We start from the raw sequence: 27,762 nt of genomic DNA, 5'->3' as shown, positions 1-27,762 counted from the left end.
ACAGTAAGGTGTAATTTATTTTTTTAAAACGTATAATGGTTGATATGTTAAGGTGCTGGCGTGTGGTAACAGAGTAGAAGGCAATAAACTAACCCCTTCAGAGTAAAGTATGGTGGGCTTTTCACCTTCTACAATTGGATTTTATTGTGAAAAACCCCGGGCCGGAATTGGCTTCGTTATCTTTTTCTCACGTAACGGAGCCCGGAGCTCGTCAACTGTCAACACGGATCCTGGACACACACAAAAAAAAACTGCGCTGCATTCTCACACGTTGACGAAAATGTTGGAAACTGCGACATTTATCACAATATCCCGGAATAAAACTTTGTGTTTGTAAGACTTTCTGGTAAGTTGGGTATTTCTATGTTTGGGAAGGTTGTTTTACCCGTTAGCCCATTAGCATGTTTGGCACCATCATCAGCTAAAGGGGATAACGGTAGCTTTGCTTAGCTTAACGCTATGTTGAGCATCGCGCTGTAACGAGGCTTAACAATGTCCAGACGTGCTAATGTTAACGTTCACGTACAGCCAGGGGAATTGCATTAATTCTTAAGTATTTTCCTCCGAATGCACCGCAACATAATGCATCTTAAATGTCTTTTTCATTGCCCTCAGCAAGAGGAACTGTAACTACAAGCCAAGGTGTCTGACAGCTAAACAAGGCAGCTTAATGGATGACAGAAACATTAATGTCTTCATTTATTAAAAGGCTCTCCTTTAGATAGAAAGGAATACCTGACTCATGTGTCCAGAGAACTTCTTATGGGACAAAGGGCAAATAACTGTGACAGCTGGAGCCCGGCTTATGTTAGGTTATGTCATTACTGTGATATGAGCATCCATGACAATGACTGTCTCATCCTGATACACAGATGAGTTGGGTCCTAAGGGCTGTGCAGTTCATCGATTTTTGACCAATATTGACCAAAATAATCGTGATTATGATTCTTTCCATAACCGAGCAGCCCTGTTGAGTCATGTGTGTCACTACAAGTAGGCCTATGCCTTTTAAAGATATTCAAGTTAGGAAAAGAAAATAAGAGACTTGCATTATTTTCTTTGCTGTTATTGTGATACATACATTTAAGGTAATGGATCATGACAAAACTTACAATCTACAGGCTTTGGGATTGCATTAATTATTTAGCAGTTTGTATGATGATGTGTGAAAGAAAGATAATCGTTAGTTACATCCTTACGTTGCATATATTTTGATTGGATTGGTAGTTGGTTAAAACAAGCTATTTTAGGATGTTACTGCCGGCTTTGGAAACTTTGGCATGGGCATTTTTCACATTTTTGTGACTTTTTATTGACTAAATTGATGAATCTAATAATTGAAAATATAACCGACAGATTCACTGTAAATTATAATTGGTTGCAGTCCTTATTAAAAAATGTAAATGCTTGTTTAAAATGGTAGTTGTAATTTTGAACATTAACTAGACTTGGTGAAGTAATTGTGTTGCCCCATAGCTGAACATTTCAGCTTTCTCCAGCAAAATATAGGAAGAAAAGGTTCTGTTATTGTTGCACACTTCTCAGTTTCTATTCCAGTTATCTCTCATGTTTCACCTTAAGGTACCCACTGTGGGTGTAATGAGCCGTGTACGCTCGGCAACACTCTGTCTCACACTCATTCATTTTGTCATTTCACACATTCAAACGAGGAAGCTGCCAAATCCAACCCCCTGCCAAGTGTAGTTGTTGAGTGAGGGACTCGGACCCAGATTATTTTACACCAGGATTTTGTTCTCTTGATTCTAGTTTCACCTTTATAAAATCAGACATGGTTTAGCACCTCCTCCACTATGTGATTTTATACATTGTAGATCCAGTGTGGTTAGGGTAACTAGAGGGGCAGCGAGGGAAGACTGCATCATCCCCCGGAGAAAAACAGCATTTGGTCAGGCTGTCTTCTCCGTAAGAGCTGTTCGGCAATGGAACACAGTGCCGGCAACCATTAGAGAGTCTTTGTCATTCTTTTCATTTAAAAAGAATGCAAAAAAATGGCACTAATGCTTTCTGTGTGCATTTAAACGTTATACAAGTATTTTACATGAACTGTATTTATTAACCACAATGTGTTGTATGTAATTTTATCTTCTGATTTGATACCTGTCATTATTTTTAAAGGCTGCCTGTTTTACATCTGGCTGGTGAAAATTCGCACTTTTGAGCTAACTCGGGGACATTTACATTGTTTTAATGTTGATTAATGTTCACTGTCCCCTTTCAAATTAAGAAATCATCACCTTCTTTCCTTTTTGATGTTGTACTCTCAGACTGGGGTTACATCAGGTTTGGAAGGAGGGATGCCTGTGGAGAGTGGGAGCAGCGCTGCCGCCCGCCAGGCAAAGCAGAAGAGGAAGTCCCACAGCTTGTCCATCCGCCGGACCAACAGCACCGAGCAGGAGCGCTCCGGCCTGCAGAGAGACATGCTGGACGGACAGGTGACGACTCGCTCATTTACTTGGGAACCAGCAATTATCGGCCTGGCCGATTATTCCAGGCCGATATTTGGCAATTTGCAGATGATCTGTATCAGTGTTTAATTTTACCGATAACCGATAAAGTGAATTATTAAAAAGTGCGCTACAGCTCTGTAAGCAGTCTAAAGCACTTGCAATAAGATGTTAGCATGTCTGGACTTCAGGAAGCTATTTTTTGTATTTATTTCTTTATTTCTTTGACTGTGTATTATGTTTAGTGTTTCATTTTTATTACATAGTTGCCTGAAGCATTTAAACAAACTTTTGTGTTGGAGTTTGTAACATTCCAAAATGTCAATTTTTACCTAAATGCATATCGGTTCCAAATATCCCTTAACGGTTTCATTTACTACAAATAATCAATATCAGCCCTGAAAAAACAGTAACGGTCGGCCCCTCCTACGGTGAAAATACACAAAATCACCAGGAAACAGTGTTAAGCAAGAATTTAAATAGTCATAATTTCTAGGCAAAAAAAACCCACTACTGCTGCTCATCTGGAAGTGTCAAACTCCTCCTGTCTGTCATCATTAGCTTGCTAACTGTTGTGCTGTTGCCGCCAGCACCCGTAGGCCCTCTTGTTGTAAGCCTAAGCCAATTAGGTTTTGATGCACCCATTTAGAGGGCACGTAATGGTTTTATATTGTTGCCGACTTAAGCCTGCCACAATTACAGCATGATTAAAACAGATGGATTCAGAACAGGCAACGGCATTTGCACTTTGCTCAGGGGGATTGCTTAGATCAGCGGTGCTTGTTCCTGGTTCTTATGCTGCGTTCCAGGCAACCTGTAATCCGTGTTTTCACAACCTTCTAGCCGTGAAAATGCCCTGGAACGACAGTCAAACCGGTAACGTATCACTCATGAACTGGTACCAGATGGTTGTACTCCCAGTTTCCGTTTTTGACGTCACACACACATAAACAACAATGGCGACCCCTGTTGATGCTGTACAGAAGCCGGTGATTAACGGTGAGAAATAGACATAAATAGGCAACGTAAAGTAATTCCTCACATTGTAATCAAAACAATACACTTACGATTGTGTACTACTACAGGTTATGTTTATTAAATGAAGCCCAAAATATGTTGCCGACTAGAAAACGCTAGTATCAGCTAGTGCTAGCTAGCGCTAGCTAACGTCAACGTTAGGTAGCCGCTGGCTAACATTAACGTTAGGTGGCCTCACCTGAACCCTGCCAACGGCACAATGTTTAGCTAGCCAGCTTTGACGGTGTTGCCCGGAACGCTACCAAGTCGTGAGTCGTGACTTGAAGTATCAACTTATGGGCTAAAAATTGTGTCTGGAACGCAGCATCAGGAACGAGAGCCCTGCTGGGTTTCAATCTGGCCAGCTAATAAGGAACTGAATTACTCCAGGGATGCTGGGTAAACACAGTGAGCCAGAGTTAATTATCTGAAAAGATGATAATCCAAAAAGTAGGAGTGAGAGACACTGAATCAAGGATTGGCTACATTCCTCCTTAGATGTAAACTTGTGAGGAAAGTATCCATCATATCTTTATTCTGTGTTTAAGTTCGGTGAATTTTCATTTGTACGACCTGAACACAACTGAGGTCCTAAACGGCACCCCCATACCCCCCAAGACATTATATGCTGCTCCCAAAGGCTCTCTAATACTTCTGAGTAAACTGAACTTCAAGTGTAAAATTGGTGGTTACTCCATTATTATTATTATTATTATTATTATTATTTTAATAATAATAAGATAAACCAAAAGAGAGGTTGCATGGTTTGCTGTGTCATGCTAACTGGAGATCAAGGACATATGAAATCATAGTTAACAGTTGACATAAACACAATTTTACTTTTCCATAGGCGCTTTATTTGGATTCAAACTCATAACTTTTTTTGCAGTCAGGTTTTCTGATGCACTTTAGATGTTGTTTTTTTTTTATATTTTGCTGTTTTGTGCCCTAGTCTGGAAGAAAGTTTTGTCTCAGTGCTTTCATGGTTAAAACAACAAATAAATTAAACTTGAATTTGTACAAATGCTAACAGGACTGTGGGTTAAGGGAAGCTGTATTACTGGTAGGTACTAGTCCCTAATAACGGTTTCAGCAACTCTATTTGATAAATAAACATGCCAAAACTAGGTGAATTACTTTTCCATTAATTTGGGGTCTGCATCACATAACCTGATATAGATACATGTTTTCCTGGGTATAACTGTTATGCAGTGAGAGAACCTGGACATTAAACCTCAGTCTGTGGACCTTTTTCACAGCAGACATTTTGACTTGCCATAGTAGGAAAAGCACAGCTGAAATTGATAAGATATTTCAGTGCAGTGTTTCCTTTAGGATTCTTTTTAGCAGTGGGGGCAGATCCGCATTTCAGTTGTGATTGAACTGTATTTTTTGAGTTACTATATAGGCCAACTTTGATCTTGACATATAGGCTAAGCATTCTGTAGCAAATACCAATAAACCCACTATTAATTACATTATCTTAATGCAGTGTAACTACTTCAGCATGTAAATAATGCACCTAAAATACAAACGTGAGCAATCGCTATTATATCGAATCGACAGCCACGTGCAATTTAGCGAGCAGTTGAAGAACACAAACAAAAATCACCAGTTAACTTAATTGAAATTTGCAAGACCAGGCTTAAATGAACTGACAACACAAGTTATACCACTTACAGTTCTCAAGGACGTTACACACGATCTCAACTGGCTAGTTATCCTTGTGTGTCCGACACGCACTCTAACAACCCAGCCCTATTTCTGATACCGTGGGGGCAGAAATGTTGCCGTGGGGGCACCACGGTCAAATCAACATAGAGGAAACACTGTCAGTGAGTCAGCATGCACAATACCAGGGCCTCTCCTAAGTGGAATGCAGCCATCAGTAATGGTTTTGAATACACCTGTGCTTCTCCTACTATGACATGTCAACATGTCTGCTGTGAAAAAGGTCTCCTTGCACTCAGGGCCTGATAAATGAGGTGCTGCATTCTTCCTGCAAAGACAAAAGAAGGAAAAACACAGGTGTAAATGATACGATTAACGATGGCTGATGAACTCTTTTCGGACAGAGGCATCGTTAGTGTTATTAGTAGCACCTGTGCTCCTCCTCCTATGAAAAAGTCACACTGTTTGCTGAGAAAAAGGCATCTAACCATATGAAGAAATGAGACCAATTACCTTTTGTACTGATTTCCCCACCGGTACACTTATACGAGGTAAAACCTTCTGAGAGAGCAAAATAAGATCGTCTTTTCTAGATCTGTTTATGTACCGTGCTACTATTAATCATGAAGATTCCTCTTGATGTTTAGAGGAGGTTACTTCTTTTTTTTTCTTCTTTTTTTTCTGACAACTTGAAGATAGATTGAACACCCTAAATGAAAGAAAAAGGGTGTATTATTGCTAGCTTGAATGTAGAAGCTGAATTTATGATCTACAGTTGAACAAATAATCCCGTACACCCAGTAACCATAAAGTTATTCTGGATTTTGGCCAGAACATGGTGCAAGCAGTGTAATCCCTTCCTCATTACCTTTTTTTTGTTGTTGTTTTTTTCACTCTGGTCCTTTTTTGTCCCAGTCCTCTGATAATCTGGAGTCCCTCATGAGAATGGAGGTAAGTTTCAGGTGTTTAGCCCTCTGTGTTTCAGACAGTAGTGTGACTCCTCAAATAGTTTTTTTTAGAGCTAGCTTTAAAGGTGTAGTTTAGGTTTGATTAGAGCTCAGAGTTGGTGTTGTGTGGTGGTTCTGAAATAGATTTATTTTTTTTTAATTTCTAATCAATATATACTTTTCCTTTTTATTTTTAAATGTGATGTTCTTCATATTCCAGCAACAGTTAAGGCTCAGATATACTAGCTTTTTAAAGGTCCCATGACATGGTGCTCTGGATGTTTTTATATAGACCTTAGTGGTCCCCTAATACCAGTGCTCGAAGTGGGCCGGTACTCACCGGTACGAAGTACCGGCACTTCTACATTTTACACTTAAGCATATCTGCACTTTTTCTTGCGTACCGCTACTTCTCGCATGTAGCCGGTACTCTACCACTATCAGAGAAAGCGTCAGTGTCAGACAGATTGACCCTAACATTACATAAACTACACTACCCAGACGGCACTACGTGAGTTACCTCGGATCTTGACAAATTACGTAAAGGCAAGCAGTCGGCCCACCCTATCAGAAGTTTGCTTAGCCACGGACAGTATTTTGGAAAAGCTGTCTGATGCCTGCAGCCTGACCATAACATATTTTTCACTGCTGAAAACCTAGAAACTAAAAAGAAGTGTGTCGAGTTTGTTTCGGACACCGCACACACTGTGTACAGCACTTAAACTTATTCCACCAACTCTGCTCTGGTAGCATCTACATGTCTAGCAGCTGCTTCCTCTCATGGGTGGGCCAAATTCTCTGGGCGGGCAAAGCAGAGAAAGGGGAGGTAACTTTGCTCCTTATGACCTCATAAGGAGAAGATTCCAGATCGGCCCATCTGAGCTTTCATTTTCTCAAAGGCAGAGCAGGATACCCAGGGCTCGTTTTACACCTATCACCATTTCTAGCCACTGGGGGACCATAGGCAGGCTGGGGGAACTCATATTAATGTTAAAAAACCTCATAAAGTGAAATATCCATGCCATGTGACCTTTGACAATGCATACGCACAGACTAGCGGTGGCGCAAACGGCATTATTTACGTACTTGCCTGCGTACTTTGCGTGTTCCCTGGAGGTAGAGCTGTAATCGGGCCTTAAAAGTTCAGCCCGACAAGGCCCGAGCCTGACATGAATTCGGCCCAAGCCCGACAAGTAGGCTACATTTTGATTGACAGCTTTTTAAAAGCCCGAACCCGTTTACAGCCAGACATTATTCAAATGTGCGCACGCACACAGCTGTTTTGCCTCTGTCAATAATGAGTCATTCATTCATCATTTATTCATGACTAACGGAGGCTATAGGCCACTTGGATGTTGGAACAAAGGAATAAAAGAAGTCCTCCAGAGGCCAGCCTCCGTTTCACCTCCTCAGCATCCTTCACCTTGACCGCTCATTTAACGCGTAACCTGGAGCGCAAGCCCGAGCCCGTGTAAAATGATAGAAATTAAGACCAAAAATCTTCAGCTCTACCTGGAGGATTACCGTAAACATTTATTCACTAGGGGGCGGATCGGGGCCATATCGTCCCCGGCCGACACCGGAAGATATTCCTCGGCTGGAGTGTGGAACAGCTGCTGACCTGCCTGTCAGATGATGTGCTGGAGAAGAGTAGACTCGGCTGTATTTTGTAGAGTTACCATCCACACTGTCCAAACAAATCAGGGCTTTTAACCCAAGATGACCTGACTCATTACTAGGGCACCGACCAAATTGCCTACATAGTATAGAGTATTGAAGAAATGCCTCGTCAGTCAATACCAAAGTTCAACATCTAAGGAGTAAATCTCAACAGCGTCAGTGAGCCAATAAGCACGCTTCTACCGAAATCTAATAATGTCTGTGATTGGCTGTCTAATGTTACACATCGTAGAGGCGTGCAAGAAAAACTCTACGTTAAACAGAGACGGGCTCAGTGTGTGTTGTATTTTGAGAGGCTTGACTACAGTGTGCGTCACATCGGTGTAAAAATATTATATATTAAATAGATATATTCTGTATGTGTGCTGTGTGTCTTATATTTTGTTGCTGTAGCACTGAAACTGTAGCCTGATATGGTCATATTCAGATTCTAGTCAGAATCCCGACCTTGAATGTTGTGGGCGGGGCTAAGTTTGGCTGGCATCCAGGCTACCGAAACTTCCCAATTTGGGATCAATAAAAGTCTATATATCTAAAGGAGCTGAAAAAAAGATTTGTACCGTAATGTTGTGATTTAAAAAATTGTATTTGAAAGTATCAAAGTCTCGGTATTGGAACCGGTATAGAAAATGTTTTAACGATACCCAGCCCTACTAATGACACACAATTCTCTTGTTCCATTGGACAGTTTAGTAACCTGTCTTTCTGATTTAGATGGTGGGAGAAAGTAGATTTAACCGTTGTGTAAGTTTAACTGATCGTGATACATGAGTCGTCTGAACGGTTTGCTGTCGTTCCAGATGTCAGACGGACTCGAGACACATGCAGATGTATGCAAGGCTTTATGCAACGTGCATATGCGCATTTCCTGTGTTTTCTGTTCTCTGTGTGCACTGTGGCACAAACCTTTTCTGTTGCCAACATCAGCCTGTGAATGTTAACAGCACACTTGACCGGTTTCTTTAGAAAATATAGCTGCGAGCAGCAATTCAGCCCAAGCCAAGAGTGCAATAGGCAGGGGACACTGCACTCAGGTACAAAGACTCACTGAGCCGTCTCATTATGATTGGAGAAAGCTTTGAGGAGATGTGGCCTGGAGTGGGAATTTCTCTAAAATAGAGGCTCACAAACAAGAGAATGTCGTTGGAGTTTTAATGTCACGTTTGCAAACTAGGGCTGCTCGATTATTTATTAAAAATATATAATCGCAATTATTTTGGTCAATACTAAAATCACGATTATTTAACACGATTACTCGTTGACTTTTGGAAAGATGTTGCATTTATTGAACAGGGAAACTGTTAAACGAATCGACAGTGAAAACACCTTGAACTGTGAAAATACTTTTCCAGTTGAACTTACAATAAAAATGTATATTCAAATGTTGGCTAAGTGAGTTTATCCTTGGAGGGGCCAAGGTGCGCGTGTCCTTCAGATCACAAGTTACTTGCAAATTGCAATGTACAGAATAATTGTTTTTCTCAATAACGTTGATTTTGTGATCGTTGGGAGCCGAAATTGCGATCAAAATTTCGATTCATTGCACAGCCCTACAGTCAATCTTCAACCACGTCTCAGGCTAAATTCGCCAAGGACTTTGTCATACAGGCGGTTTATATTCAGTATATCAAAAACGCCTCCCTGGAGGGGAGAGTGTAACTTATTGTGTCTTAATCAGACAACCTGCAGCTGCTATATTTGTTTTTAAGAATGGATACACAGGCTCCTGTCATGTTTCGTCCGTGTCAAGTTGTTGTCTTGAGTTTGTGTTACATTTTCTGTTTTGTTTTCCACTTCCTGTTTTATCTTGTAAGTTTTCTCTCTTCCTGTTGTGGTCTTGTTTTACATCCTGCTAGTATTTATCCGCTTGTGTGATTACCTGTCCCCGCCCTAATGTGTTGCACCTGTGTCTAATTTAGTTGTGTATTTAAGTTCTGTCTTCCCCTCTCCCCAGTGTGAGATCGTCTGTTTCCTATGTGTGCAGCTTTTGAGCGTTTACCCGTATGCCTGTTTGCCTGTTTTTTTTGGGATTCTGGACCTTTTTCCCTTGCCTGTCGTTATTTGGACACTGCTGCTGAGTTTATTTAACTTCTAAATAAACTTGTTGTATTTTACACTTTGAGTCTTACCTCGTGGGTCCATTTTCTGCGTGCTTGATAGCTCCGTCTTTGGCTTTAAGGGTTTCTGCTTGCCAACAATTAAACACGGACAATCGCTTCATAAAAGGATAATTTTCTATTAGTGCTTTTCCGTTACATGGCCCACTTCTTATTTGTGTCTGTGCTGTTGGCTCTGTCACACCAAGACCGTCAGTAATGCATTATTTTATGAACTGCAGACATGTAAAAACTACTCGCTACTGCAATGGCTTACCACTCCGATTTATTGCATTGTGACTCATAAGTAGGCTTTTATAGTTTTTTGTTTTAAAAAAAGTTATTTTTGAATGGGTTTAAATGAATAAACATGCATTTGATAATCAATAATAGGGATAGACCAACGCATTTTGGAAGTTTGCAGATGATCTGTATCTGTGTTTTATTTTCCTGATAACCGATAAAGTTAATGAATTAAAAAGTGGTCTACTTTGGCTCAGCTACATCTCTGTGTCTGTCCCTCTTGCTTTGGTGTTGCTGAGTCTGACTTAATGTCCTGATCACAACACTATCTGACTCTCTGTTACTGGGGATTATGTTGAAAGTTTCTCATTTATTAAATCATTGCTTAAAGCATTTAAACTAAGTTTTGTGTTGGAGTTTGTAACATTCCATAATCTTAATTTTGACTTAATTTTTATTTTAATATATCTGTTATCTGTTTCATTAACTACTAATAATTGGCATTGGCAAAAAACAAAAACAGGATCTGTCGATCCCTAATCAATAATACAAGTCCACGTGAAAATTAATCAAACACACCAGTTACAGCACAAATGCTTAAAAATAACCAGTACATTGGTCCTAGCCTTTATCATTTTACTGCTACTATTTGTATTTATTTATTTATGTATTTTTCTCTATTTGTGGCACTATCCGTTCTATTTAATTTATATATTTTGTTTGTAGCTTCCATTCTCAACCTTTGGTCAATGTGATTTGTGGGTAAATAAATGTCTATGTAGAGTTAAGTTGAATGCCAGAAACTGTTGTTTTTCAGCTTGGTGCCTGACGTTAAGTTAACAGGGAAAAATGCTGTTCTACGTTAATACTAATAAATAAATAAATAAATAAATAAATAAACCAGGGAGAAAAAATTACCAGTAATTTAACCGTGTATTGAGTATCTAATTTTAATTTGCTTTGAGGCACAAAATCAGCAACTTATTGTCGGGTTTTTTTCCCCCTCATTTTTCTCTTCACTCCTTGTTCTATAAATAAAGTAATGGACTAAGGTCATCACAGGAGGACTTACTATACTGTAAACTAGTATTGAGTGTCTTGCTGCATGCACACAGAAAAAATCAGTTCAAACTGAGCGTCTTTTTAAAAAGATTGGGTATGTCAGCTATTATATGCTATTAATTTAGAGTATCTGCTTTTCATTGAACATTTCCTGCTCACTGTTGCGTTTTAAATCTCTGATCCTGAGATGATATATATGATGATATAATGATGTGGTACATAGGATACCACAAGCAATGGGTGACTTTTGAATACTTAAATGTGCCTGGTAACTATATGTTCAATGGGATATTGTCCATAATTAGTTTTTTAACTGAAACCTTGCACGGTGGTACATTGGAATTAATGTTATGCGTTTGCTTGTTCAAGCCAACAGGCCACAGTTTAAAGCCTGTTTGTAGGCTGTCCAAAAACACATTCTGGAGGTTTTAAGGCTGTGCTCCGTAACCCTTTTTATTGATTCTTTCCTGTTTTGAGCCTGAAACACAAGTTCACTCTTATTTCCTTCCTCAAGGTTTTTATTGTGTGATAAGAGTATTTTCGTCTGGCTTTTTGTTGCAGTGGTATGTTTTTGTATCGGTAGTGCCAAATAATTGTTTTGTATGAAGGCTTACAAATACTTCACAGAGTCTCATGTCTGTAATATCTTATTTTACTGCATAGTTGTATTTTATTTTGGACATTGAGTTCTTTTTTTCTGACCTTAGTGATTTGAATTTATCAGAGACACACACACACACACACACACACACACACACACACACACACACACACACACACACACACACACTCTCTTCCTGCTTTTCTCCTCAGTGATGAGCCGATGTTTCCAGGTTGTTTCATGCCCTCCCTTTGTCTCCCTGCAGGACTCCAAACTGCCTCTGTCCCTGAGGAGCAATCTGCTGGACCTGTTCAGTCAGATCGAGAGGGAGTTTGAAAACCTCTACATAGAAAACCTGGAATGTAAGTCAATAAGTATTTTTTTAAATGAAATATGCTTTTAACTGCGGCCAATTAAAATCCAGTATACCCAGTACAGCTGTCTCCTGCATTCATGTGTGCAGCTGGACGGGAACAAACTCCCACGAAGTGCTTTGCTGAAGGGCAATTTTTTTTTTTTTTTTTTTTAAACCACATTTCCTCATCTAGTCAAACACAGCTTCTGTTCTCTAACCTTGGAGCTGCAAAAATCAATTATGCTAATTGTTCTTGTGACAAATGTATCATTTGACTGAGAAATATGTTTTGATTATGTCATTAAAGAGCAAGAATACATTTACAAAAGATAATAAAAGTGGACCATGTCTTCAACAACTATTTGACTTTCTTTGAAAAAAATAACAATTGCATTGCTTAAAAAAAGAAGTCATTCTCACATTGATTCTTTTTGCTATTAAAACAATTGATAAGAATGGCGTTCAGTTTGACATTTGCAGTAATAAGTAAAGTAACAACATTGCTATAAACCAAATGATGAATTCGAATTACAAGCACAAGCATTTTATTTTTGGTGTCACTGCTGATTTTTGGTCTGATTCTTAGAGATTTCTGTTTCGAAGAGGCCATTGCAGGTCTTTTTAAGCAGGATAATTTCAGGATCTCCCATGATGTCTGCTTGTGGAACAAGTATCTTATACTAGACTTGTTAGCCAGCTACCTAACAAAGACACAGCATGTTTATTTTCTGACCTGAGCCTCTCTGATAGGCTTTTATAAACCCAAAGCTCCTATTCTTCCCTGGCAAGTAACCTGGTCTGAACGTGGCGCCGTTGATGGCAGTGGAACCCGTGCTGTGTTTCAGTTCAGAGTGCAGTTGGTCTTATTGCTGTCAGTCTTTTAACATGTGACCTGTTTGACTCTCAGTACGCCGAGAAATCGAAACGCTGAATGACCGTTTGGCTGCAGAAGGGCAGACTTTCGAAGGGGCAGATTTAGCCAAAGGAGCACTGAAAACAAAAGGTGGGACACATTTCACTCTGCTTTCACATCAGGTTCATGTGCATTTCAGATGGCATGTGTATATAGTGAAATGTCTACATGAATTGCTTTGCTAGTTGTTGTTTTTTTTAATTATCAATTTATATATTCTTTCTGACAATCCACAGCGAGCCATAGCACCAGCCAGCTGTCACAAAAACTAAAGACGACCTACAAGGCTTCCACAAGCAAGGTAAACAGTTTTATTTTAATAACATTTTGCCATTGCAAAAGAAAATGGAATAAGATATGTAGAGAAAGTATCCAGAAATTGTTAAATCATTGTTGTACATATTATAGATTTAAAGTCTGCTTGCATAGGTGTGTGTTTATATTGATCACAGGGTACCCGCAGGGTCTTAAAAGAAAAAAAGTATTTGAAAAATAAGGCCTTAAAAGTCTTAAATTTCTTTAGAAAGTCTTAAAATTCATTCACAAAGGTCTTACATTTGTATTGTCCTTTCATAAGATTAAATAACTCCATTGTTTTATCGCAAAACATGTATGTATTGAGTACTAAAATAAAATGTTTAAGTTCAAGTACTATATTTATAGCCTAAAATCCTTTCTGATATTCCATAATATCCTACATACTTTTGCCAGTATGTTCATGAAGTTGGTATTAAATTTCATTCTAAATTATATTAAAAAGGTCTTAAACAGTCTTAAATTGAACTTTTGGGAACCTGAGGGTACCTTTTTGTATCAAAGCATGGTTGAAGATGCAATGCTTTGAGAACACTGTCCATTGACTTCTATCAGGTGAATAAATCGGCTTCATTGTTTTCGTCAGTGAACTGCTGTCTTTCTTCACCTTTTTTGCTCATAGCCGCGTTCAAACTCTTGCCATGCCAGAGTAGGTGGATCCCGCAACTTCAGCGTAACCGGTTGGGAGTTGTGGGGTGGAGACTCATGGGTAAACTTGTTGCTTTCTCCCCCTTGTGTGCCAATATGCATGAACAGCCCAGCCAGGGGTTCGACACTCCCTCCCCAAGAGACTTGGTCATTCAAATGTAGGAGTTTGAGCTTTTCTATCAGTTTCTGGTGTGAGATAAAACACGACTCTATTATCTCACTAACAGGCTTCTTCAGTTGCACCATTTTCATTTAGCTTTTTCTTGGCATTCATATAATGGTACACTACGGAGACATCTTTAACATGAAACAGCTGTTACCTCAAAATGCCTTTTTGCGCCTTGATTAATAAAATACTCAAGGTGGAAGAGCATTTGTTGGCTGCTTTAGATCATGTGTGGTCTGCTGAAAAGTGCACAGCCATATCAGATTTAGCTTTTTATTTACATTTTTTTGAATCCAAACATTTGAGTAGTTAATAACTTTTTTTATTTTTTATTTAAAAAATTTTTTTTAAGCTCTATCTCTTAACAGATGTATCAGGTATAGTGGCTTGAAAGAAGTCAGCTCTCTCAAATATATATATATATATATATATATATATATATATATATATATATATATATATATATATATATATATTATATATATATGAATGAATGAATGTTTGATAAAGATTAGTTGAATTTTGTGCCCAAGAATGTACAGAGAGGTACATTTTAGTTCAGTCAGTTAAACATTCTCTGGTAGAGGCACCCGGGTAGCTCACCATGTAGCTCAGTCTTTACCGCAGCGGTCACAGGTTCAAGTCTGACCTGTGGCCCTTTGCTGCCTGTCGTCTTACATCCCCTCTCTCAAGCTGCCCTGTCAAAATAAAGGCCCAAAAATAAAGAGAATTTTGTTTGCATTTGTAGGCCTTTATTTTTGACAGGACAGCTTAGACTTGAAAGGGGAGAGAGAGGGGAATGACCTGCAAAGGGGCGCAGGTCGGAACCGAACCTCTGGCCACTGCTTCAAGGACTGGGCCTCTGTATATGGGCGTGCGCTCTAACAGGTGAGATACCCAAGCACCCCCAAAAAATTATCTTTAAAAAAAAAATAAAAATAATAATTCACAAACTATGTAATGGATCAATCTATCCCTTTAACTGATTTATTGATTGTAAAACAAGCTTAATCTTGATGTGGCTACGGCAGACTGCACACTGAAGCTACGAACTGTAGAGCATTAACCTGCTGGATGCGTTAGATCCGCCACTCAGCCAGTTAGTTAAAGCTTATTTTGCGATTCTTCGCGTTCCCTTAAACCTTCCAGTCCCTTTTGCTTCTTTTTAAATGCAGCAAGTTGCTTCAGTTAAAACATTTTGTTCTGGATTCATCATCATTCTCACAAATTACTGTCCATCCAGAGTCAGCTGTCACTGTCAAACTGCATTAAGCATTATCTGACAAACTTAGCAAAAGCATTAAACAAAAAGACACTTTTTTCTTTTCTTTTTACGAGACAATCTGCCATAATGCTTGCAAACAACCAGCAACCACTGGTTCCCACCATTCTTAGCAATGGTATTCTTCATCATATCGGCAGCATCACTTCTGTTTCATTTTGACTGTAATTTGTTGATTTACTATCTTGTTAACAGATAGAAAAATGAACGGAAATGCTCTGTTGTATGTGTAGCCTGAGATTAATTTTTCACATGAATGATGCCGTTCTTTATGCTCTCCTGCTTCCTTTCAGTTGGAACTTATTTAGCGGTCTGTTTCCAAAACGAACCGAGGGTCCAGTTTGTATCATCCCTATCTTTAACGTAAACATCTCGACCAAACCTTGATACAACCGATAATTAATACTGATTAATTCTTTGTCTCACCATAACACAGTATTTCTTTCCCTCTTTTTTTTTTTCCCCTTCTAGATTATTTTTTCTTCTTTTTGCAGTTTTGCATTTATAGTAATCCTGGTATGAGAAATGCAGTTTACACTACTGATACTTGATGTTTCTGTATTTGTGTTGATACCAGATCTGGGTTGACTGGTCTTGGATGGGGTTTCTTTTACCCTTGTGTTGTCTTCCCATCCACCATGAACTTGTCTTTCCGGGTCAAAATTAAAAATGTCGTCCCGGTGTTTTTGTCACTTATTCCGATGCTTTTATTTTATTTTTATTTTTTTTATATAAATGTTTTTGTCACTTATTTCAAAAAGTTATATGACATACCTAATTTTTCAGTAAAAAAGCATAAATTGTGATTTATTTTGACTAATAGTTAAGATCAGAGGATGTTGAGTGGATCACATACTGGTTTATATCAAAGTTTAATCTATCTATCTATCTATCTATCCTGTAAAATTCTATAAAACACCCAAAATTCAATGAAAGTAATCATTTATTTAACCTTCGAAGAATGTTTTATGGGTTCCATACAACGTACATGCATGCATCAAAGTTATTTTGGGGCAATTTCTTTGAAAGAAACCCATATTTCTGAAAAAAAAATAAAAAAACGAGTCAAATTAGACCCGAGGACAACACAAGGGTTAAAAAGCATTTGGAGCATCAGATTGGTGGCGACCCCACCTAGCATGTGCTTAAAAACAAGCTTAAAGCTATAGTGCGTAGTTTCTGTCGCCCCCATGAGGAATTCTAAGTAATGACAACAAAACTGTCGGCGCGTCCACATGATACAAGCCTTCCGTGATCGAGCACACGCACCCCCACCCACCCCTGCTCCACACAGCTGCTAGTAGCCAAGGAGGACACGGAGGATTAAAAAAACATGATGGACTCTTCAGAAGAGGTCATTATCTTCACTCGAGTTTCTGTGCAGCAAAATCGCCGGACGCCACAATCTTCTGAACATAGTCCTACTGAGAAATATCCAGAGAGAGTTGTGTGGAGCTGAGAGTCTTAATTAGCTTTGTAGCAACTCATTTGGCAACGGCATGAATGTAACGGACGTTCATTAATATCAAGAAGTTACACACTAGAGCTTTAAAACAAATACCAATAAGATTTTTTGGGGGCAGGTAAAACCTCTTGAACCCAGGACTGATATGAATAACGCTGTTGACGACCAACGCTTCTTTAGCCCTGGCATACTACACGGACCCTGCTGAGCAGCTCTTCAGTTCTGCTGACCCGCTTCCTCCCTCTATCTGACCAGGGTTCCTACACAGCTCTGCAAAAGTTTCAAAAATTAAAATTGCATCATTTCCAGGCCCTGAAATGTGTGTAAAAATGAGAACGAGTGTGGGGAAAATGTGAAACCTTTTAAATTGGATTTTGTTATACTTAGGTTTTAAATATTTAAGTCACTAAAGTCACTAATTTGATTTAAAAATATATTTTTAAAATAAAGAGGCCTTAATTATCTCTAATAATGATCACTGTTGGGTCTCAAACCGGTCAGTGTTAATACCCAAACAACAAACCGATGTAGAAGCATAGATATAAAACGTGTAGAAGATGCCGTCTGTTTTGAGAAGTGTGTAGGAACCCTGTTAGGTTCAGTACTGTGATCTCCTTTCTGTGTTAACGTGAGTTTGATGTCGGTGTCAGATTGTGTCCAGTTTCAAAGCGACCACGTCCAGAGCGGTGTGCCAGCTGGTCAAGGAGTATGTCGGCCACAGAGACGGCATCTGGGACCTGAGCGTCACCAGGACACAACCTATGGTGCTCGGTACTGCATCTGCAGGTAGTTCGCTCATTTTTTATTGTCAATATCTTTCCTCAAATGTCTTTTTGTTTTACTGGTTTGCTTTCTTTTTGGCTTAATATTTTCTCTGTCTTTAACTCATCTTGTTGTTCTAATCTCTGAACCTCTATGTTGAAGAATATTTTGTTTCTAAGTTAGTTTTTTTTTTTTTTTTTTTTCCCTAAAATCAAATTCCAGTGTTCCTGGTTTTCACACTGTCCATGTTGAAAATGTCAGGGCTTCTTGTCCATTTTTAGAAATGCATTTGTCAAATCTAAATATTGTAATTCCACACTGAGAAAACAGTTAATTTCATGCTAGATTTAACTTCAGAAACTCTGTATTCAAACAATCTGTAAAACCAAAACCAAAAAAAACACAATTAAATGTACACAGTAGTAAAAGTGCTTTAACTCTAAATCTCATATTTCTTTCCCTCTTTTGTATCCATCCATACCGTGTCTCAACAGATCATTCTGCGATGCTGTGGAGCATTGAGACGGGAAAGTGTCTCCTCAAATATATGGGCCATCAAGGATCAGGTAGAGTCAGAAATGTAAAGTACGTATGTACGTGTAAAGTATGAGAATAGAGCTAATTAAATTCACTAGACTGTCCTCACAGACAGAGCCTCGCTTCAGGGCACATTTTAAAAGGTTTGCCTAAATGATGACCTGCTGAATGCTGAAGTGAAAATCTCCAGCCCTTACTGTTACAAAGTTGTACATTTTTAGAAATTGTAGGTGCTCTCTTCAAAATATGTTAATTTCTTTTTAACTCATCAAATAAAGGCTAATTGGAAGCGGCTATCAGAAAACTGAAGGTCAGGATTAAGTACTATCACAATAGTGTCCGTTATGGCGTGACGTAATAAATCTACTGTATGTCTCTGTCTCCGCAGTCAACTCGATCAAGTTCCACCCCACTGAACAGATGGCTCTAACAGGTAAAGATCCACTGAAATGTCCTTAAAATTCTCGGCGGCAGCAACCACATCAGGTGGTTTTCTGTATATTTCTTTACTGCAGCAGCTGCAGTGCTTCCACAGCGGGAATAATCAACTTACACATATCAAAATAAGAGCTTTTCGAGGAAGGTTAAAAAACAAGGGCATCTAGACTTGGTTAAAGCTGCTCGAAGACTATTTGTCTCTTAAGGCCCAGACACACCGACCAGATGGCCGACTGTCGGCAGAAAAGGCATTTGGGCTGATCAGTCTCCCCGAGTTGGTCAAAAAAGTGCATCAGAACACACCGAAGAGACGAGACAAAATACGTCTCCATAACAGCAGGCGGCGCTAATCTGTATTGTTGCCCAAAAATGAAAACCGACAGCTGATTGGACGAAAGCGTCACGTGGGTCTGGTTTCTCCGGAAATTCAAAGACAGACTGTCATAGCGGCTCGTTCAGAATACGATCTCATATTTTACAAAGATAGTTCACCGAAACGTGTTTCTGAAAAATTTTAAGCGAGGAACAGGCCGTGCAGCTGCTAAATCTGTCTTCATTTCAGATCAACAAAGGTCAGTTTAAAAGATTTTCGTCAGATTATACATGTCAAATCGGCCAAAATGAAGGACGACAGCCCCTCGGACGGACGACGGCACGGAACACACCGAACAGACTCGAGTCACTGACCTCACCAGACTGTCCGACAGCCAATTATCGGCTCGGTGTGTAGTCACCTTTATCCGAGAGACTTCTGAACTTGAAGAACTGAACTTAAACTGAAGACTCTCGGTCCAGTTGCCCTTGTTGTTTAACCTTCCTTGGATACCTATAACCTGGATTACTGAGAAGCTGTAAAACCTCTTGTAGCCTAACCTGGAATGGGCGCAAGATTAAAATGTGTGTCAAAATTAACCTCAACATCTACAACAGCATTTCAAACATGAACATGTTAAAAAATATAAAAATATAAATAAGAACATGTACATTTCAGTACAGGCAAGAAAACCAACACAAAAAGAACCCTCAGCAAACATACTGTATCTTTCAAAATTAGTAAATGATTCAAGTAAGTTTTTCCATGTTCAAAAAGAGTAAGAACAATGTATATATTATAAATACACACACATACATGCCTATATACAGTACATACTTACACACACATGCATACACATACACACGCATACACGCATGCATACACACATATACATGTTTTTTACTTTTCCAATTTTCTTTTACGAAAATAAATTTTGAACGTTTTACAACAAGTGTCCCATCTCTCTCTTTCTCTCTCTCTCCTCCTCAGCATCTGGAGACCAGACGGCTCACATCTGGAGATACATGGTGCAGCTGCCGACTCCACAGCCAGTTGCTGACATCAGTGTAAGCATCAACAGCACTACAAACATGATTTTGTGTGTGTGAGCTACTGATTGAGTTTGTCTTTGAAACTTGTATTGTTTCTGAAACTTAATTTCCTTTTGTCGGCAGCAAACACCCTGCGAAGACGACGTGGACTTTTCGGATAAAGACGAGGCCGACGTCGAAGTCGATGGTCCAAACGACTGTCCTTCTGTCCGCGTGGCGACCACGACTCTACGCAGCCATCAGGGTGTGGTGATCGCCGCTGATTGGCTGGTCGGAGGCAAACAGGTTGTGACGGCCTCCTGGGACCGGGCCGCCAACCTGTACGACGTGGAGACCTCAGAGCTGGTCCACTCACTCACTGGTAGGATGACAGTTACTGTGCTCAATATGTGTTTTATTATAACACTTTTGGAGTCAAACAGCATGTATGCAGTATTCTAGTGTGTGAACTCTATTTTTCCATCTTTTTAATTCTAGTGGAGACACGTTAATCTTGTCATGTTTTACTACTACCTTCACACAATGTGTTGCGGCTGTCCAACAAAGTGCTGCTGCGATGGACTAAACACTGAGAGATGCATAAACACACTGTGACACGCTCAAGATTGTATTGCAATGATTTATTCCTCCACACGTAAAATACCACTAGCACTGCAGTTACCAAATGTAAAGTTACTTTGGGAGTCGAAATAAGTGCGTTAGTGCGGCGGTCAACAGAAAGTGTTCTCCCCCAGGCTCACCCCCTCTCTGTCAAAGCCCAAAAAACCAACAGGTGAACAGGTGAAGCAAACAAATATGTTATCACTTCCGCTCAAACCGCAATGAAAACGCCCACCACCTACAATATAAGTGCACAATATAATAATCAACAAACAACATAAATGAGACTATAAGATCATTAACATACAATATGTGGCTCCTACACAATGTATTACTTTCACAGGGAACTAGATGAAAGTTGGGAGTGTTTAATACTTTCCTGAAAATATTTTCAGATGCTGTTTTTATTTCAGTTTATCAGTTTGGTCGGTAATGATAGCCCCACGCTCAACTCTGTCTTTGACCACCTTGGAGCTGGGAGGAATTCAGGGGTTTGTCTCCCAACAAGTCAGCCTTGAACCCAGGGGTATCACTGTGGAATAAACCACCCTGCTGCCGGATAAATTAGGTTGTAGAAAAGGAGATGATATGCAGTGAATGCAGTGTAGATATGAGGACAATTATAAAAATGTGTAAGGATGCAATAAAAGGTCATTTTTAAGTGGAGAGATTTTCTCTTTGTGTGTTCAGGTCATGACCAGGAGCTGACCCACTGCTGCACACACCCCACCCAGCGTCTGGTGGTCACCTCGTCCAGAGACACCACCTTCAGGCTGTGGGACTTCAGAGACCCGTCCATCCACTCTGTCAACGTCTTCCAGGGACACACTGAGTCAGACACACACACACACACACACACACACACACACACACACACACACACACACACACACACACACACACAAACAAACACACGCGCCATCTTTTCCACTCTCCTGTCATTTCCATGATTTCGTTTTGGATGTTAGATTTAAAAAAAATATATATGTTGGGACAAAAGTGTTTAAACATTTTTGATTGTTATTTTGGCGGGGGACGGTGTAGAAATGGTGGAGAGAAAAACATGTAACTAAAGTACCAAGGCTGAAATTGAACCCCTGATGTGGCCCGGTTGGGTCAGTGGGTAGAGCAGGCGCGCACATACTGAGAGTTTTATGCCTCGACGCAGAGGTCCAGAGTTCGAATCCGTGACGATTTCCTGCATGTCTTTGATATCGGGTGATGACTCGGAAATGATGTTGGGAGACCTCACAGATGACGACCAATCCGAAGAGTACAAATCAAATGCAGCTTTATTTACACAGTGAACAAACTCTCATGACAATGAGACAACCATGAGCATACAAACATGTCTGCTCAAGGGTGACCCACATATACATCGAGATGAATTCCTTTTAAACTCTTTTTGTGCTCACACAGCACGAGACATCTATTTCAGTGCACAAGTTTTACTCTTAAACTACACCTTTTATGGCACATGCTCCTAATAGATTCCCACATTCCTGGCTCCAATTCCTCTGTGTGAAAGTTGTACCCAAACTCATAATAATTCTACACATTCTAAGCTGTTCCTGTGGGTGAAGGTTGTCCCCAGACTAACCTTCTTGTGTAGTACCCTACATACAAGATATAAAATACACTTGAAACATGTAGGCTGAAATATCCAACCTATCAGTCTTCCCCCTCTCTCTCCCCTTCCTCACCTAGCTGTCCTGTCAAATTAAAGGCGGAAATGCCTAAAAACCTTTTAAGAAAAGAAATTGAACCCGGGATGCTGTGGTCATATAGCGATTATTTATTGTTGGTTAATCTGTTGATTTTTTTTTTTTCTCGATTAATCAATTAGTTGTTTGGTCTATAAAATGTCAGAAAATGGTGAAAGATGTGGATCCGTGTTTCCCAAAGCCCGAGATGACATCCTCAAATGTCTTGTCGAGAATTTTTTCTCTTTTTTTTTTTAAAGTCATATAAAAAATGACTCAAACCAATTCATCGATTTATCAAAAATGTAATAGGTGACAGCTAATGGTTTCATCTTTGTGGCTCTAGTGCAGTGTAGCTTGTTCATGAAGTTTGTTAATTTTGTATTGTTGGGTAATGAACTCTGGCTTTTAGTTATGGCTATAATCTCTTTAGACATTGAGTCATTATTTTGTGTTTTTGTTTTTCAGTTTTTTTATGTATTTTTATTATACTTAAGTAAACAAAATTTAAATATACTATAGTTTAAATGTACATGTAATTGTAATTTGTGCCACATGGGGGCGATACGACATTAGTTGTAACTGCTACTCATGAGAAACTTGAAGTAATCTTCTACTGTATGAAACAATTTACTGAGTATTCAGCTCGATAAATACTGAATGAAAAATATTGCCATTTACAACTGCGTTCTTCAAACAAACACGGCGAGAACAAACATCTTAACCGTTAAGTTGCTACAGTCCAGGGTGCCGCTGCCGCTCTTCCTTCACCTTCGGTCTAAACGTTTGTCTTCTTGTCCTGCGTAGCACGGTGACGTCTGCGGTGTTCACGGTGGGCGACAACGTGGTGTCTGGGAGCGACGATCGGACGGTCAAAGTTTGGGACCTGAAGAACATGAGGTCACCCATAGCAACCATCCGCACTGACTCCGCTGTCAACAGGTCTGTGAGCTGGAAACAAGCCAACAGAAGTGTTATAGTGCAGTGATATACACCTTCTCCAGTGTTGGTATTCATTTAGTGATGGACACGCAGAGGAAGCTAAATAGAATGAACTGTTTATGATTTTATATCTTTTACACAACTAATATTCATAATGTAGGATCTTTTTTTTTCATTTAGATATCTGCTTCAGTTGGGTTTAATTTTACTGATAACAGAAATACGTATATACCTGTTTTTATTATTATATATATATATATATATATATATATATATATATATATATATATATATATATATATATATATATATATATATATATATATATATATATATATGTATATATATATATATATATATATATATATGTATATGTATATATATATGTATATATATATATATGTGTATATATATATGTGTATATATATATATATGTGTATATATATATATATGTGTATATATATATATATATGTGTATATATATATATATGTGTGTATATGTATATATATGTGTATATATATATATATGTGTATATATATATATGTGTATATATATGTATATATATGTGTATATATGTGTATATATATGTGTATATATATATGCAGGAAATGTGCCAGACAGTGTGTATATATGGTGGTGGCACGTGTCACGTGTTAGTGGTATAGTGCAGCCCAAAGAAATATAAAACATATGTAATTTTTGTGAAGAATCAACAACAAGTGGGTCCCAATTATGAAGTGGAACGAAATTCATTGGCTATTTCAAACTTTTTAACAAATAAAAACTGAAAAAGGGGCGCAAAATTATTCAGCCCCTTTACTTTCAGTGCAGCAAACTCTCCAGAAGTTCAGTGAGGATCTCTGAATGATCCAATGTTGACCTAAATGACTAATGATGATAAATAGAATCCAGCTGTGTGTAATCAAGTCTCCTTATAAATGCACCTGCTCTGTGATAGTCTCAGAGGTCCGTGTAAAGCGCAGAGAGCATCATGAAGAACAAGGAACACACCAGGCAGGTCTGAGATACTGTTGTGGAGAAGTTTAAAGCCGGATTGGATACAAAAAGATTTCCCAAGCTTTAAACATCCCAAGGAGCACTGTGCAAGCGATAATATTGAAATGGAAGGAGTATCAGACCACTACAAATCTACGAAGACCCGGCCCGTCCCTCTAAACTTTCAGCTCATACAATGAGAAGACTGATCAGAGATGCAGCCAAGAGGCCCATGATCACTCTGGATGAACTGCAGAGATCTACAGCTGAGGTGGGAGACTCTGTCCATAGGACAACAGTCAGTCGTATACTGCACAAATCTGGCCTTTATGGAAGAGTGGCAAGAAGAAAGCCATTTCTTAAAGATATCCATAAAAGTGTCGTTTAAAGTTTGCCAAAAGCCACCTGGGAGACACACCAAACGTGGAAGAAGGTGCTGTGGTCAGATGAAACCAAAATAGAACTTTTTGGCAACAATGCAAAACGTTATGTTTGGCGTAAAAAGCAACACAGCTCATCACCCTGAACACACCATCCCCACTGTCAAACATGGTGGTGGCAGCATCATGGTTTGGGCCTGCTTTTCTTCAGCAGGGACAGGGAAGATGGTTAAAATTGATGGGAAGATGGATGGAGCCAAATACAGGACCATTCTGGAAGAAAACCTGATGGAGTCTGCAAAAGACCTGAGACTGGGACGGAGATTTGTCTTCCAACAAGACAATGATCCAAAACATAAAGCAAAATCTACAATGGAATGGTTCACAAATAAACATATCCAGGTGTTAGAATGGCCAAGTCAAAGTCCAGACCTGAATCCAATCGAGAATCTGTGGAAAGAACTGAAAACTGCTGTTCACAAACGCTCTCCATCCAACCTCACTGAGCTCGAGCGGTTTTGCAAGGAGGAATGGGCAAAAATGTCAGTCTGTCGATGTGCAAAACTGATAGAGACATACCCCGCGTAATTTACAGCTGTAATCGCGGCAAAAGGTGGCGCTACAAAGTATTAACTTAAGGGGGCTGAATAATTTTGCACGCCCAATATTTCAGTTTTTTATTTGTTTAAAAGGTTTGAAATATCCAATACATTTCGTCCACTTCATGATTGTGTCCCACTTGTTGTTGATTCTTCACAAAAAATTACAGTTTTATATCTTTATGTTTGAGGCCTGAAATGTGACAAAAGGTCGAAAAGTTCAAGGGGGCCGAATACTTTCGCAAGGCACTGTATGTGTTATATATATATATATATATATGTGTGTGTGTGTATATATATGTGTGTTATATATATATATATATATATATATATATGTGTATATATATGTGTGTGTATATATATGTATGTTTTTTAAATGGCATTGTAGCTGAAAACCTTTTCTTTCAAAGCCATTGGAAATTATTATAATCCTAATTCATGCTGTTATGATATAGTACCGCGTGTTGCAGTTGGAATGTGATCCCTTTCATCCTGCTCCTGTTGTGTCCAGGATCAGCGTGTCGGTGAACCAGAAAATCATCGCTCTTCCTCACGACAATCGGCAGGTCCGGCTGTTCGACATGTCCGGGGTGCGACTGGCTCGACTCCCACGAAGCAACAGACAGGTCAGTCAGTGGAGGAGGAAGGGCCTCTCAACACACACACACACACACACACACACACACACACACACACACACACACAGTACTATACAGTATAATGTTATAAATTCAAAGACTTAAAACATAATAGTTATACTTCCTATGTTGAAATTTACCTCTTGCAGCATGTGATGTGAATCTTTCTAAATAACATAAAATCCTCCAAAAGATTTTAAATGGTTATCCATCATGTTGACGGCAGATTAAGTTTAGATTTCAGAGATTTGCATTGTGTCTTTGAGTTCAACACTGTACTGAGTTTGCTTTTAAAGCTTGCAAAACCATATCGTTGTCCTCCTCCTGAGTTTTGGTGTTTCCTGTTGCTCTGAATGCTGAATCAGGTTTTAGGTCATGACTGCTTCACTACTTGTGCCAGAAGAATCTATTTATATACTGCACGTCTGTATGTGTGGGTGTTATGCACATATCTCGAACCGTTAGTCTGATGGATTTCAAATTTGACAGGTGTCTTGCTACGGGAACAAGTAAGTGCAGTGCCAAGTTTGACGTTGTTTGGATAAGAAATGCAAACGGTATCGTCGGTAAAAGAAGCACACATTTTGAGGTACAATTTGGTTTTGAAGAATTCTAAAAGCAGCAATACCACAGACCAAGCAATCGGCCCGTTCCAAACAGGCACATTTTCAATGGGCACTGCACTAGTACATTTTAAATTTCATGACTTGAAATAAAATCCAACAATGGGGCTCCCTGCTGGCGACGCAATTGCAACATCCTCAGGTTAAAGTCCAGCCAGGGATCTTTGTTACTTATCCTATATATGGCAGAAAATAAAGAAATAAAATGCATAGAAGCACAACAGATTTTGTATTTGCACCATTCAATAATCAGTAAGAAATTCACAATATGTCGTCATCAGACTACTTTGTTGTCTTACAACCCCTCACATGTCCTCAGTGTTGAACAGTTTCTGTGTTGTCTGTCGTGGTTTAGGGTCACCGTCGGATGGTGTGCTGCTCCGCCTGGTGTGAAGACAACACCTCCTGCAACCTTTTCACTTGCGGCTTCGACCGGCAGGCCATCGGCTGGAACATCAACATCCCCGCTCTGCTGCAGGAGAAATGACCTCCTGCTACTGTCACTTTACTGTGAAACTCCACCCAAAGTCTGTCTTTGGAGCATCAAACACTCACATCCTGCGGGCTTAAAAGGTGGCTTTAAAAAAAAAAGTTAAATTGTATCCTTTTTGTCTGTGAAAACTTGTCGCATGATGTAATCGATGTCACGTCCACTATCGCTCAATGACCGATAAAATTACAGACTTAACAGCTGTCTTTTGAGTTTACAGGAGGTCAGTTTTTGATACTTTAAGCTCCCTGAAGTCTGACCTCCCCCAGACTGAGGAGGGCAGGAAAGAAAAAAGCACTTATGCTCGCTGTCCACTGCATCGGTTACGCTCTCTTAACTCATCACCGCCAATATACACAGATCACACGTGTGTGTGTGTGGTTATATATTTTTGTGTGGAAGCGATTCCTCTCCATCAAAAAGATGAAAAAAAACAACCTGTGTACCACTGATGATAAAAAGCACAGCGACGTAACATAGGAGAGGCTTCGTCGTCTTTGTTAAAAACTTTAAAAAGCGAACGCTGAAGAGTTGGATTAGTGAGCTGCTGATTTAAGCAAATCTAATCTGTGCCACTAACAGCAGATTTATGTTTGAACAAGAGTCTGACGCTTTAAAGGGAAACCCCACTAGTTTTATATAATCAATTTGGTGTTTTCAGCAGTTAATCTGTGATAACTTGGCCATTTAATTTCTTAAATGTCCTGCTTGTTATGATTGCTGAACATTGGTGCAAAATAATAGCACAAGAAAGAAGCACTC

At 39.3% G+C, this 27,762-nt stretch overlaps 1 protein-coding gene across 4 annotated transcripts; it reads left to right on the top strand.

Moving 5' to 3' along the window:
• Window positions 1-175: 175 nt before the first annotated feature.
• Window positions 176-27,374, top strand: LOC120569024 (WD repeat-containing protein 37). 4 transcript variants are annotated; one of them, XM_039816825.1, is made up of 16 exons: window positions 176-346; window positions 2,286-2,453; window positions 6,069-6,104; window positions 12,048-12,144; window positions 13,045-13,140; window positions 13,287-13,351; window positions 13,988-14,074; window positions 17,577-17,712; window positions 18,183-18,254; window positions 18,614-18,658; window positions 19,967-20,043; window positions 20,152-20,389; window positions 21,319-21,460; window positions 23,139-23,273; window positions 25,761-25,875; window positions 26,866-27,374. In XM_039816825.1, the coding sequence occupies exons 2-16, from the start codon at window positions 2,316-2,318 to the stop codon at window positions 26,995-26,997; spliced, it is 1,611 nt and encodes a 536-aa protein (XP_039672759.1). In that variant the 5' UTR covers window positions 176-346; window positions 2,286-2,315; the 3' UTR covers window positions 26,998-27,374. The 4 variants fall into 4 exon arrangements, with proteins under 4 accessions (XP_039672759.1, XP_039672760.1, XP_039672761.1 ...); XM_039816826.1 differs by lacking the exon at window positions 6,069-6,104 and having other exon boundaries at window positions 177-346; XM_039816827.1 differs by lacking the exon at window positions 13,988-14,074 and having other exon boundaries at window positions 177-346.
• Window positions 27,375-27,762: the final 388 nt, after the last annotated feature.

This window comes from Perca fluviatilis, chromosome 11 (genome assembly GCF_010015445.1).
Source record: "Perca fluviatilis chromosome 11, GENO_Pfluv_1.0, whole genome shotgun sequence".
In the NCBI taxonomy this organism is placed as follows: domain Eukaryota; kingdom Metazoa; phylum Chordata; class Actinopteri; order Perciformes; family Percidae; genus Perca; species Perca fluviatilis.
Note: the sequence above shows the minus strand (reverse complement) of the source record. Positions and strands in the feature narration are given on the sequence as shown.